Source organism: Neltuma alba, unplaced genomic scaffold (genome assembly GCF_004799145.2).
Source record: "Neltuma alba isolate B1F8T4 unplaced genomic scaffold, ASM479914v2 tig00003832_pilon, whole genome shotgun sequence".
NCBI classification, from domain to species: domain Eukaryota; kingdom Viridiplantae; phylum Streptophyta; class Magnoliopsida; order Fabales; family Fabaceae; genus Neltuma; species Neltuma alba.
In genome coordinates, this window is record NW_021633440.1 from 22014 (window position 1) to 36786 (window position 14773).

Sequence of the window (14773 nt, forward strand, 5' to 3'; positions counted from 1 at the left end):
GGAGTCAAACACCAGTGCCAGTTTATGGAACAAAGGGCCAAGGAGCCAGAGTCTGAATATAGGTCCCCGCTCTAAAGGGTAACCATGTAGATGTCGTCTGAGTCTTCTTGATGTTTTAACGATGAGATATAAACTCATGTCATTTCAGGTCCAAAAAACAAAAAAAGCTCATGTCATTACTAACGAGACAGATTTTTATTGATATTTATTTATTTATTAATATTATAATGTTAGTAATCTGGCAGAAATAGTGTATATAATAGTCCTAAACTAAATGTGGCTTCCATATATTACAGAAAATTTGAAATATAAAATGCCTTGTTGTTAAATTTCTTTCTGTTGCGAATTTTATAACATATATGAATTTATTGATTGGGAACTCAGAAAAATATGATGTAAATAAATTCCCAATCATCCGTGGTAAGCGAAATAATTGAAAAAGTCCTTCTTAATAATAATTATAGTAGAAGAAGAAGAAAAGAAAAGAATTAAGGACCTGTTTGTTTCAATTGCATTGCACCTTAGAGTGCAATGCAGTGCAGTGCAATGGGATTGTAATGTAATATTAATTACAAAGATACTGTTTGGTTGGTTTTTTAAGAAGGGTGCAATGAGTTGTTTTTTTAATAATTATCTAAAATTAATATATAGTAAAAGTTCTATCATGCCTTTAGTAATAATTCAAACCCTCAAATGCTGGAAAGCTTTTTTAAGATTCTAACCCTATCGGCCCCATCATTCCTCTCTCAATGGAGGACAATTTTCTAATGGAATTAATGGTCTACCCTTATTCTTTGTGGATTCTCGCTTTATGGTTCTTCTCTCTTTGCTAAGACAATATGTAACTTTGTCCATCATTTTCAAGTTCAAAGTTGTCGCTTTGTGGATTTTTTTCCTATGTTATTTCTTCTTGCTATTTTGCTCTCTCTTTTTCCCCAGGTTTTGATTTCCTATTCTTTTATTTCTGCAACTTGATGGGCTTTTTGTATCATTCATATGAAGTTTGGATAATGACGAGCTATCAGCTTCGTTGGTCTGCGAAAAGAAAAAAAAATTTTATCAACTTCTAATGAAGTCCTTTGAAATTGGATGTAATGGGAAAATGGTTATCAACCTCATTGTGAAACTTCTGAGTTATGAAACTTCTGTGTAGTGGGGATAAATATTGTCTTTTTACCCAAGTTAGTGAGGACAGAATAGACATTTTATAAAAGATTGCATGTCTGCAATGAGTATTCATAAGGGGTCCCTATGAATAGACATTACCAAAAAACGTGCGATCTTTATTATTGGTGCAATCTTTTTTACCATCATTAAATCCAACCAAACAGATTATTTATGGTAATGCGATGAGGATTACCATCACATGCTTGCAATGGCATTGAACCAAATGGGCCCTAAAGTCTATAATAGAACTGAGCTAGCAGGCAATAACGTTGACAAAAAACCTTGATTCCGGGGTTTTCTAGTTTTTTAAATAGAAAACAATTTTATTAAATCTAAATAAAACGATAACATGAAAAATACCGGTCAGTCGTAAGGCTGCATCCGCCACCTGAGGGGAAGGCGCCTATCAAAGCAGCAAAGAATCGCTGTGATGAGCACCATCTCCGAAAAGAATCCATTTTGATCTACTCTGTGTGCCTGATCTCGTTCCATGTCGCTTACCACGACTTGTTCCTCATATTTCAGCTGTAGTTCTTGGAAAATGTTTTCGGATTTTTTGTTACGGATATATCGGGAGAAAGCAACAGAACAAACTTGATGGCCGAAGAACTCATAAGCGTAGGCTACGTTTGTGCTAATTGATTTGAGACAAGAAACTCTACGGACATGAGGGTAAACTTTGTCAGCAAATATTAAAAAGATGATGGCAATTGCTGTATGGCTTTTAAACTCATTCGCTTGTCTTCCTTCACCGACAAAATCCAAAAGTTTACAGCTTTTCCAATTCCCAAGTCCTTGTTTTTCAATTTATTTAAGGATTATAGTTGTTCATCACCTCTTGGCCTTGATCATTGCGTTGAGGTCGATGACCTCTCCCAGCTGTACTATTCAAACTCATTCTTCGCATCTATTATTGATAATTCTACCCACAAGAGACATCTGAATCAAGTCCATGGCCAATTGGTTGTCTCCGGATTGCAACACAATGGGTTTCTCATGACCAAACTGGTTAATCGGAGCTCAAATACCGGTCAACTTGGTTATGCACGTAAGCTGTTTGATAAATTTTGTAACCCTGATGTGTTTATGTGGAATGCTATTATTAGGGCTTATTCGAAGCATAACATGTTTCAGGATGCCATAGAAATGTATAGATGGATGAGATGGACGACAGTGGATCCGGATTGCTATACTTTTCCTTGTGTACTGAAGGCTTGTACTGAATTGTCAGATTTTGGTTTGAGCCGGCTAATTCATGGTCAGATTGTCAGGCACGGGCTTGGGTTGGACGGTTTTGTGCAGAATGGCCTTGTAGCATTGTACGCCAAATGCGGTCACATTGATCGTGCGAGGGTGGTGTTCAATGGCTTACATGATAGAACAATTGTTTCATGGACTTCCATTATTTCTGGGTATGCGCAGAATGGGAAAGCTATGGAAGCATTGAAAATGTTTGATGAGTTGAGAAAAACTGATGTAAAACCAGATTGGATTGCTCTGGTGAGCATTCTAAGGGCTTACTCCGATGTGGAAGACTTGGAGCAAGGAAAATCCATTCATGGTTGTGTCATCAAAATGGGTCTTGAAGATGAGCCCGATTTGCTTATCTCACTGACTGCTCTATATGCAAAATGTGGGCAGGTGACAGTTGCAAGATATTTTTTTGATAAAATGGAGATACCGAATGTGATAATTTGGAATGCAATGATTTCTGGCTATGCAAAGAATGGTCATGCTGAGGAAGCATTACTTCTATTTCGTAATCTTATTGCAAGAAATAATATTAAACCTGATCAAGTCACTGTGATGTCTGCAGTCTTGGCTTGTGCTCAAGTTGGTTCCCTTGAACTGGCACGATGGATGCATGACTACATCAGCGAGAGTGAACATAGAAGTGATGTTTTTGTTAACACAGCCCTCATTGATATGTATGCAAAATGTGGAAGTGTAGAATCTGCTCGTGAGGTGTTTGATCACATGTCTAATAAGGATGTCGTAGTGTGGAGTGCCATGGTTGTGGGATATGGGTTGCATGGTCGTGGCCAGGAAGCCATTGATCTTTACCATGCAATGAAGCAAGCAGGTGTGTGCCCAAACGATGTTACCTTCATTGGGCTTCTCACCGCATGCAATCATTCTGGCCTAGTAAAAGACGGATGGGAGCTATTCCATTGCATGATAGACTATGGAATTGAGCCCCGTCATGAACATTACGCTTGTGTAGTTGATCTTCTTGGGCGTGCAGGTCATCTAGATCGAGCTTGTAATTTTATCTTGAAAATGCCCATTGATCCTGGTGTAAGTGTGTGGGGTGCACTTCTTAGTGCTTGCAAGATCTATCGCCATGTTACCTTAGGAGAATATGCTGCAGAGAAACTATTCTCACTGGATCCATACAATATAGGGCACTATGTGCAACTCTCTAATCTCTATGCTTCTGCCCGGCTGTGGGATCATGTTGCAAAGGTTCGTGTGCTAATGAGGGAAAAAGGTTTGAGCAAGGACCTAGGCTACAGTTCTATTGATATCAATGGAAAGGTAGAAGTGTTTAGTGTAGGGGACAAGTCGCATCCAAGAGCCAAGGAAATTTTTGATGAGCTTCAGAAGTTGGAGAGAAGACTGAAGGAAGTAGGATTCGTCCCACATACAGAATCAGTTTTGCATGATTTGAATTACGAGGAGAAGGAAGAGAACCTCTGTTATCATAGTGAAAGAATAGCAATAGCATACGGCCTAATTAGTACTGCTCCTGGAACTACACTTAGAATAACAAAGAACCTTCGAGCGTGTGTAAACTGTCATTCAGCAACAAAGCTTATATCAAAACTCGTCAACAGGGAGATAATTGTTAGGGATGCAAAGCGGTTTCATCATTTTAAGAATGGAACCTGTTCATGTGGAGACTATTGGTGAATGGGATGACCTAGACTTCCTTCCACATTGGTAGCTTAGGATGAAACAGTTCCTCACACATGCATTTGGTTGCACTGAAAATATAAGAATCCCGATATTCATATTCTTGAAATGTCACCATCCTTTTTACTACTCTAAAAAATGATGCATCTTGGTTCTATTTATGATAGGTGTCAAACTGATTGGAAAAATGGACCTATGTTTCCAGTTAATATCCCCTTTTTTTATTATTTACTACTCTAAAAAATGATGCATCTTGGTTCTGTTTATGATAGGTGTCAAACTGATTGGAAAAATGGACCTATGTTTCCAGTTAATATCCCCTTTTTTTTTTTTTTGGGTCTTCATTTCCCTTGAAATTATATCTGAATTAACTCTAAAACGTAGTTTGTTAGATCAAACCCTCGATATGATTTAAAAAGATGCTTCCATGTCGTTTTGGTTTGAGTAGCTGCTGTGGCCTGTGTGCTTGGTAGATTATTATGGATGTTTCTGAAGAACCACCTGTTTTTTCTCCTATCTCTTCCAGAAATTCTTTATTTATAAAACGATGTATCTCAGGCACGGAAAGAGAAGAGAAGAGAAGGGAGGGAGGAGAAGGGAGGGTTTGTTTTGGGTTTGGGGGGGGGGGGGATTGTGCTATTATTGACATTATCAGTAAAACTAGATCAGATGCTTTTGTTTTGGAATCTCTTATAATTGCTCATCACACTATTTTATCTGGCCTGCGTGTCATTAATTATTGTTCATTTTTGTTGATTCGTTCTCCAACTTGTTTTTGAGTGAATTCTTTGGACAACTTCCGATCAGTTTTGTACTACATATCCTAAGTCTCTGTTCTGGCACCAGGCCATTATTGATTTTGAACATGACATATTTTTCCTAAAATATCATAATCATCTTTCTTAATACCCCCTCTTCCTCTCCTACTTGATTATGGTTGAAGGAGTATCCATAGGGGTAATTTAGAAAAAATTGATAAATATGGTAATGGGTTTTATATTTAGGACTAAAACTAACTCAACAACTAGGTCCTATATTAAGTACCGGAGGAGTACTATCAAATCGCTCAATTCATGAGATTTTTTGTGTGCATCTAGCTGGCCATATGAATTACGAAGGCAGGAGACTAACATGTCGGTATGGTGCTATGTCTTAATTGCTTTTCAGATTCTGATTTCGCTTAATAGGAATTTTGATCACATTTTACATCAGGTTTTTAATACAAGAACTAGTTAAAAATTAGATTTGGTCATAAATATAATATCTAAATTCATTCTGTCTTTCGAATTTGTAATTCATTTTCTAAAGTATCTCTATTAATTACATATGTTAAAGATTCTTATTTAAGAATAGTCATGATTAAAATGAGTATTTTAGAAAAATCAACTCATATTTATTATAAATAACTAACTTAACTAATTTTTTTAATATACTCAAATTAATCTAGTAACTCTTATATTAAGGATCAAAGTTAGTACTACCTCCGGTTCTTAATATAAGACCCTGTTTGACTTTTATTTTGGTTCTAAATATAAGACCCGAATCCATTTTGTCTCTCATATTTATATATATTTTTTCCAAAGTAGTCTTTCTAATAATGATAGTTCTAATCAACCACACTTGATTAATAATGATATTTTAGGAAAACAACACCTATTTAGGACAAATAACTAACTCAACTTACTTCCTTAATCTCTTCAAATTAGTCAACTGGCTCTTATAATTAGGACCGGAAGTAGTATTTAACTTGGGTTCAATTTCTCTCAAGGTTGTTTGAGGAGTAAAATTTTGAATCCTCTAAATTGATTGGATGGTATACTTTCAAGTTTGGTAGGGTTTATTGGAATAATCCTTAATTTCGACAAAGTTTACGATATTCCAACCGAAAATGTAATTAAGTTGTTGTGAGGTTTTCTAAAATGCCAATGGTCTAAAGCAGTATTAGATTATTTATTAGTTAGTATACATGGAGTGCAATAAAAATATTGCATTGACTTTCGTAAAAAAAAATTATTTATAGTTGATGGATAATGTAGTTATGTATTATTTTTATATTTTATGGGGGTTGGTTATGATTGTCATTTTCTTTGATTAATTCTATTTTGTAACCCCAAACATTACAATTAAAATTAAAAAATAATTAATTCTTGGTGTTATTTTTCTTTCAAACAAGCATGCTCTTACTATTATACTCCTTCTGGCCTCCAAAATTAAAGTCTATTAATGGTTGGATTTAATCCTAAACATAAGTTAGTTAAATACCTGTTACATTAAAAATACGGGAAAACAATCTCACTTTTATGTTTATTTAACCAAGGATTCATCGGTTTATGACTTCATGACTATAATTACATCATTTGTAATATAATAAGAGATGTAACGATATTTTCTTAGGTAAAATTTTAATTTTCTTTTCAAGTATTTAAAGGTTCAACATTTTTTTGCCAGCTTTTAAAGATTTAAACTAAACACTAGAGCGCAGCAAAGTCAATAATTTACTAACAGAGTATATTTAAATTAGATAGATTTTAAAAGATGATGCTTCAATCATTCAACGTAAGAACAAAAATGTGTTAAGGGCGACATGGAGAATTCATCATTAGCCAAGGACAAAAACGTGGATTTAGTCAAATAACGAGAAAACAAATGATAAGGTGGTGGGAATCTGCTGCATCCGGGAGTATTTTAGGCAACACGTCATGTCCACTCTCTTCCTCTAAACGGTGTTATTGAGCGACGCCCCACGGAGTATACTCGGAGAGACGAAGGCAGAACTCTCCGAAAACCCATTTGGATCCCTCCTCTCTCTGATCTCTTCCCATGTCGCCGACGACTTGCTATTCTTAACCTTTTCCGTACGCCTCTCAACGCACTCTCTTCTCTTTTCAATTCCGATCTCTTCAGCCCATCCTGTCTCTACAACAATCTCTTTACGAGAGGGATTGAGAGCTTTGTGTGAATAGTTGTAGTCTGTATTCAGTAGTTCCCGATGGCAGCACCACCAGCAAGGGCTCGTGCCGATTACGATTATCTTATTAAGCTTCTCCTCATCGGCGATAGCGGTTAGTTATCGCTTCCCTTTCCGTGGAATGTTATTCTTATACCGCTTTCTGTTTGTTTGACCAGAAAATGGAAATGGCTTTTCAAGTTTTCAGATCTCATCCCGCTTTTACTTTGTTTTGAGTTTGGTTCATTACAATTGGTTTTGTAGAGAAAACGGGTCGGCAATATAATTGTCGGCGATAGGGGAGCCCCTCGTACTTCTTTTGGAGCTTGACTGTTTGAGGGATAACAGTGGGCTGTCGTTGAAACTTGGAACATTATTTTTATGTGGGATAACTAATTTATTATTATTACTGTAAATTATAATTATAATTATAAATATCGTCATATGTTACAGGAAAAGGAAATGTTTTATACGACAGTTGTATTTTATTGTTTAAAATTCATACCTTAGTGCGTTGCAGTATTAAGTTGATACTTACTGGAAACGTATGTATAGAATTTTTAGACAGACAATGGTTGGAGGATTACTCGTTATTCTTTACTGTATGAATCCTTTTCGCGTTTTCGTGATTGCTTGGGTTTTCAGCCATGATCAACTCTTGTTCTTATTCTTATACTTTGAGCTCATGTTATGACTTACAAAACGAGGTATAAAAATGGGTTCCCAAATTGCCTTCCTCGTGATGGTTCTGCTTCCCTAATCTGATAAAGGCTTCCTCATGAGGTTGGTAATTGGCGACCTGTTATGTTGAGGTTCCTACGTGCTACGGTATGCTCTTTAGGTAGTTCACATAAATCCATTGGTATCTCTGGGTCTTCCGATCATTTGAGATGGTCATATTCGGCATCTCCATTTATTAACCTTTCCCTTCTTTTATAGATCTTTGTTGTATGCCTGATAATTTCACTTCGGAGAAGATTTGGATTTACTTTCTATAACAACTTGAAATAATCGTTAGGTAATACACTAAATGAAAAATAGCTTCTTCTTCTTCTTCTTCTTCTTCTTCTTCTTTTTTTGAGCCTTATTGAAAACTCCTGGAAACTATTTTAGAGAAAGTATGAAAGCATGGGACACTTTGAGAAAAAGGTTAATTAGAGATGGTTATGCTCTTAATTTTCTTTTCGGATAATATATATTTAAAAAACTTCTATGAGAGGTGGAGGTATGAAGTTTGATATGCTTCTTCTGCGCCTTTTATTTATCAGTAACCTGTTATAGATTCTCTTTGGTCTAGATTTCTTGTGCAAAAGCTATTTGGTCTAATCTAGCGGTGAGGGGGTTCAGTAGCTTGCTAGGTTCAATCATTCTGCAGTTTACCAAAAATCAACTCTTTATTGGGAACATGGGTAAATTATTTGGAGTTGCTAATTATAACAAGTGTCCTGCTTTCTTTCAGTTGCTTTAGCTTGTATCTTATTTTTAGCCTTTTGGCTTAAATTACTACAGGTGTTGGGAAGAGTTGTCTGCTTTTGCGATTTTCTGACGGTTCCTTTACCACCAGTTTTATCACCACTATTGGGTCAGTATCCATAGAAACTTCTCTCCCTTCTTTTTGTAGGGCAGTTTCTGTTGTTTAATTGTCTCATGAATACTTGAAAGAAAAAGTTGTCATTGTCCTGCTCTCATTATATTTGTGCCATGACTCATCTATAATTATCCTTGGCTTTCATCTTCTGAAAAAATGTACACATTGGCTCTTGAAATTTTACCAAGATATTTAGGATTGCTTAAGATTTATCTTATTTCTCTGTAACATGGTTTTGAAACCATCAGAGGAAGTGTTTGCCAAGATATTGACTCTTGAAATTATTGTCTATAGTCCATGGGGCTACAATTAGTGTAATTGCATAGTCATTGTCTCAATGTTGGAAACTGGACTCTCTGTATGTTCAGCCTCTCTCTATGAAGATACATCTGCACTGTGTTGTTTTATTGAAGATTTAAAATGTTATCATGATTTACTTTGTGGCAGCATTGATTTTAAGATAAGAACCATTGAACTTGATGGAAAGCGCATTAAGTTGCAAATATGGGATACAGCTGGTCAGGAAAGATTTCGAACTATCACAACAGGTTTTGTGTTCTGTCTTATGCAATAATTCAATTTATTCTCCGATATATGTGTTTTTGGATCCTACTTAACAATGCGACACATACGTGCAGCTTACTACCGTGGAGCCATGGGCATCTTGCTGGTTTATGATGTTACTGATGAAGCATCTTTCAACAGTACTCTCTTTTCGTTGGTCTCCTTGTTGGATGTCCAGAGCTGTTTCATGATATTTTAATCTAATGAAAATATTTGTTTCAAGGAATAGTTTTTGTACATTGGCCTTTTTAATTTATGCACTCAACTTTAGAGTATCATTTGTTGCCTTCTATTGGTTATGGCTGATCCTTCAATTTTCCTATCTTTCCTTCCTTTCATTTATTCTCACTCACTCACCCCCTTTAACAGTGAATTAGGTGGGGGATAAAAGATCTTTTTTAATCTTTATTTTCTGTTTTTCTTTTAATTAACATGTAACTTTTATTTTTTCATTCAGATAACTGGAATTCGATTTGCAGAATTGGACAATGTACTTTTGACATTGTTAGGATGTTTTGATAATATCTACTCTCTCTCTCTCTCTCTGTCTCTCTCTCTCTTCCTCTTTTCTTTTATCTTGGTGGTGTTGGAAGTTCAGATATATTTGGATAACATATTTTATATATCAGCGTTTTTTTTAAAAAAAAAAAAAATAGTGCACTCCTATTTTGAATATCATTCCTAACCTTCTATTGTTCACGATATTTTGTCATCACTTTCCCGTTTCTTCTCACCCCTCTCTTATTAGCATTGAATTATGTTGAAAAATAGAATCCATCATTTTTTTTTTTTTACCTTTCTTTTAATTCACACGGACGTTACTTTTTGCCATTCAGATATTAGGAATTGGATTCGTAACATTGAACAACATGCGTCTGACAATGTAAACAAGATACTTGTTGGCAACAAGGCTGATATGGATGAAAGTAAAAGGGTATGTAAATTTGGCATTTCTTTCCCTCGTGGTTATTACATCTTGGACTGGCTGTGCATAACTACTTGGTGAGCAGCTTATGCATGACTTGCATGGCTGACTCTCTCTGCTCAAACCCCATTTGTTTTTTGGAAGAGAATGTCATCAAGGGTATTTGTGTCTTAGTGACAAAATGCTAGGGGATAACTTCTTTCTGTTCATCTGGAAGGCAAATGCTGCAATTCATAGTACCCTAGGACTTCTAATGGAGTAAGATTTTATTTTCTTCATGTCTAATAAACAAGAAAATCTTTGATTGCAACCGATGAAATGAGAAAGTATTCATGAAGGAATATTCAGAAGATAGACTAAAGAATTTTTATTTTTTTTTTTTTTTCTAATATCACTCAAAACCAGAAGCAGGATTTTTTTTGCGCTGAGCTCTTGTCTAATTATAAAAAGATCCATCCAATATTGAGTATTGGTTTTATGAGTACGTGTACATCTGTGCTCTAGTTATTTTTCTTTTAATATTAACATATAATTCCTTTATATTATTTTAGGCTGTGCCTACCTCCAAGGGTCAAGCTCTAGCTGATGAGTACGGTATCAAATTCTTTGAAACTGTGAGTAGCAGCGGGCCTGTTAATGCATTCCATTGAAAACATGCAATTCTGTTATATTTATATTGTAATTATGCCTGCAGAGTGCAAAGACAAACATGAATGTGGAGGACGTTTTCTTTTCAATAGCAAGGGATATCAAGCAAAGACTCGCGGAAACAGATTCTAAAGCTGAGGTAGGTCTCTAGCCTTTTTCTTGCCATTGATTTTCTTTTCAAGAAGTCTTACTCTGTTAAGTGCTTGCATGAAGAAAAAGAAAGTAGAAACAGGCCATCACATATTTGGTACTCCTCTAGTCTTTAATTTAAGACTTAACTAACTAATCTGAGTAGCTTAAGAATTTTAGTTAAATTAGTTAATATGATATGTTTTTTTTTCAAAACACCATAACCATCTTCCTTAATTTCTTTTCTTCTCCTTCTACTTGATTATTGTTTTAGGAATATCATTAAGGTTAATTTGAAAAAAAAAATTGGTAAACACGTGAAATAAGTCTTATATATAAGGGCCAATATCAATTCTCAAATTAGGCTTTACGTTAAGGATTGGAGAAGTACATGTCTCTTCTTTTATATGGATAGGTATATTGAAGTTTATGGGGTCTTTTTTATTTTTTGTTCTCAAATGTTGAGGAATTAATGCTTCTTGCTTAGTGTTAAATGTTGATCTACGCTTTTTTTACCCTGTGGTGGTTCAGCCTCAGACTATCAAGATTAACCAACCAGACGCAGCTGCCAGTGGAGGTCAAGCTGCGCCAAAGTCCGCTTGCTGTAGTTGAAGAGAATCACCATGCACAGTGGCATTCAATTGTCTGGGTGGTGGAGCTAATTTGATGACGCTAGATGTGAGCCCTTGTATTTGTCCCTGTATTTTTGGACTGCAAAGATGGTGTTTAAAAGTTAGTATTTTAAATTTCTTGCTCTTAGTTTGTGGAATCTGGTCCGACTTCTGACTACTTCATTTGCTTCGCCTTCCTCTTCCATTTGTAGTTCGACTATATGAAAAAGAAATATTTTACATAGATTACTTGGAAGCTTTTGTTAAGTAGATAGAGAGAAGGAGGAGATCAATGCTTGTTGCAGCAACATTGGAGCACGGCATTTTTATATTCCTGAAGGAAGTGTGGTGGACAAATAGAACGGTTTAAGAGTTCCGGTTCTAAACTATACATATGGTGCAGACCGGTGTTTTGCATTATTGCTTTGACCTCACAAATCTTTGACTCGAAAAGATCTGAATGAAGAGAGAAAAGAAAAGTATATTGGACTTTTGAAGGTGGATCCTATTTTACCCCTTGATTCACTCGTTCTTCTTGAAGTTATGCCCATAATTAGGATTCTTGGGATCCAAGACTTCAAAACCATATTGAATTTGACAAAAATAGGCATCATAGTTAAAAGATGTGAATCCATATCATTATATGAATTTGTGAAGGCTGGCCAAGCTGAATGATCGTTATGGGCGCCTTGATTTGACATTTTGACCAAGTGGACGCTTCAATCCTTTTCTTCTTAAAAGAACTAGAAGCAGCAGCTTTTATACAAATGCGCATATCGGGAACCTTATTTTTGAAATCCATACCTTAAAGCGATGTCATATCATTTGTATGTATAATTTTCATAGGTCAAAATTTGTGTCCTCTAAGGCGTGTAAGAGGCACACTATTCCATTTATGGTTATTAACATTTGGACGACATTACTTTTTAACATTTTTTTTAATCAAGGCGGCATGCATTAACGAACTAAGATAGATTATGAGTATTTCACCAAGGGAAATAAGATAAATTATAGGTAGGAATTGTTTTTTTTCTGCTAACAAATTATAGGTAGGATTGAAGTCATAATTTCTTATTCATTTGAAACTTTCATGCATTTGGATATGGGGGTGTTTGAAAGAATATTCAGAAACACTTTTTTTTGTAAAACGAGATAATTTCCTTCACATATTTATTTAGTATACTGTAAAAGCATTTTTAAAACCATGATTTAGTTTTTACCCAAACAATTTTCTATAAAGTGATTAGCCACCCTGCTATCCCTTTAATCTTGCTATGCAAAATTTACAAATCATGAGTGAAGTGTATTGCGATTGTTTCTCATTGAAGCTCAATCGCCATCGATCATCCATAGTGACAGTAATACCATAATTCTGATTCTGAAATTTCCCCAATTTATTTCGTATGCTCAAATTGAAAATTCTGCCCTCTTGTGAATATATAAACACCATAAATCTCTCTCTTTTGTTTCCCACATGGCACGTGGCTTGACCCCCTCATTATTTAGTTCTTTTTTTTTTGGTCAAACCCTCATTATTTAGTCCTTAGACCGCACCTTTTAAAATTTAAATAAAATATGCGCTGCAAGACACGTTGGGGGATTCTCTACTCGAATATTTTCTCATGGAAAGAAAGGTATTTTTATTTTTGAATGAACATTTTGTACTAATTCGGATATGTATAAATAATAATGTCCAAAATAAAATAATAAGTAATTATTATACATAAAATAATTAAACTTGAACTACGACTACATCTGCGCTCATCTTGCTATATATTTCTCTTTTTGTAGACATTTTGTTTATCTTGCGCTAAAATAATAGCAAGTTATGAATTAAAAAACAAAAAACTAATTAATAAAATAAAGTATAATGAGAAGTTAGCTCATTTGGTGAGCATAGGGCGTTGTTCGTAAAGTTTTGGGGTTCCGATCAAAATTTATATTTCATACTCCTTTTATTTCTTTTCTACTTATTACTCTTTTTTTTAAAAAAGTGCTTTATAGATGAAAAGAAATGGAGGGACAATCAACATTAATATTGCGTATTTTAGAATGATATTTCTTAATAATAATAATAAGCATTTTATTATTTACCTTGACATATATATTCAGTCGAATTTTGGAACCTGCCAAAGTGAAAGTAAGAACAGAGCATAAGTGCTCGTTCCAGAAGACGGGGGAGAGAATAAAAAGCATTGGCATATATCGGCCTGAGTCTGCTGCCCATCGTAGCATTCAGTTCAAAGCGATTAGGGTTTTCTTCCAATTTCTCCTCCATTTCAGGTCGCGACAACCAACTTGGCATACGTCTCGCTTTGTTTCGTTTCCAGTTCTTCTTTTGTTGCTTCTTTTGTTTTTTGGTTTTTTTTTTTAATTTTTTGTTTTGACTCGATTTGGAGCTGATTAGCGGATTGAAAAGAAAGCTTTTTTGGTTCTTTATTTTCTTTTCTGAAAGTAACTTGCGAGCTCGGATTGATTCAGAGCAGCGATGATTGCGGACTGCTTTCACAGATTGTTGGATCTATTGGTTTTCATAGTTTTTTTCTTCCGATGGAGTTGACATTGGAATTTCTTGTTTATTTTGTTGAAGTAAGTTTATTGGGTTTAATTCGTTGTTCGATCATTGTTGGTGCTGATTAGTGTTTGGTGTCTGTTGGCATTGTATGACGCTGGACTTAAATGTCCTCTAATGAATGTTTTAAATGAATCAGCAGGGGTGATGGATATTTTATCTAGTCTTAAGGGTTGAATTGCCTTTTGTTGTGGTGCCTCCTGCTTTTCCTGTTCCTTTTCCTTCTTCATGTCTATCGTTTTTATGCGAACAATCTTTATTGTTCTTTTTCATCATCTTCGTCATCATTGTTATTTTACTTCATTTTAGCTCCTCAAGAAATTCTCGGCTCTTTTATTATTGAACTACTTCGTTCATTGATTTGTTCATGATAGGGGAGATAGATGTCTAGCATACAAAAGTACACTTGACAAGACACAGCCGTTCAACGTTGGTGATATTCCTGATCGTGTGGACTGAACCATGGCATGGTTTAGAGCTGGTTCCAGCATAGTAAAGCATGCAATCAGGAGAACTCTCTCTCAGGGTGGATCATCGTATTATGCAACAAGGACCAGAGTCCTTCCGTCACAAAGTAGATGCTTTCACACTACGGTTTTCAAATCAAAAGCACAAAGTGCACCTGTACCTCGCGCTGTACCCCTCTCTAGGTTGACTGACAGCTTTTTAGATGGGACAAGCAGTGTCTACTTGGAGGAGCTTCAAA

General features: G+C 35.4%; 2 protein-coding genes across 2 annotated transcripts; both read left to right on the forward strand.

Moving 5' to 3' along the window:
- Positions 1–1582: 1582 nt before the first annotated feature.
- Positions 1583–4216, forward strand: LOC114742596 (pentatricopeptide repeat-containing protein At3g12770-like). The gene has a single exon (XM_028930821.1). It carries the CDS (start codon positions 1885–1887, stop codon positions 4078–4080), a length of 2196 nt encoding a protein of 731 aa, XP_028786654.1. The 5' UTR covers positions 1583–1884; the 3' UTR covers positions 4081–4216.
- A 2612-nt stretch (positions 4217–6828) lies between these two features.
- LOC114742595 (ras-related protein RABE1c) lies at positions 6829–11751 on the forward strand. The gene is made up of 8 exons (XM_028930820.1): positions 6829–7145; positions 8540–8612; positions 9066–9166; positions 9257–9322; positions 10019–10116; positions 10659–10721; positions 10802–10894; positions 11416–11751. The coding sequence occupies exons 1-8, from the start codon at positions 7073–7075 to the stop codon at positions 11494–11496; spliced, it is 648 nt and encodes a 215-aa protein (XP_028786653.1). The 5' UTR covers positions 6829–7072; the 3' UTR covers positions 11497–11751.
- The last annotated feature ends 3022 nt before the right edge of the window (positions 11752–14773 follow it).

What these genes read in the sequence shown, in the direction of transcription:
- LOC114742596 (XM_028930821.1), top strand. Translation starts at nt 1,885, where the DNA reads ATGGCTTTTAAACTCATTCGCTTGTCTTCCTTCACCGACAAAATCCAA.
- LOC114742595 (XM_028930820.1), top strand. Translation starts at nt 7,073, where the DNA reads ATGGCAGCACCACCAGCAAGGGCTCGTGCCGATTACGATTATCTTATT. An exon ending in ATTTCGAACTATCACAACAG is followed by an intron (nt 9,167 to 9,256) that starts GTTTTGTGTTCT and finishes ACATACGTGCAG; the next exon opens with CTTACTACCGTGGAGCCATG. An exon ending in AAACAGATTCTAAAGCTGAG is followed by an intron (nt 10,895 to 11,415) that starts GTAGGTCTCTAG and finishes GTGGTGGTTCAG; the next exon opens with CCTCAGACTATCAAGATTAA.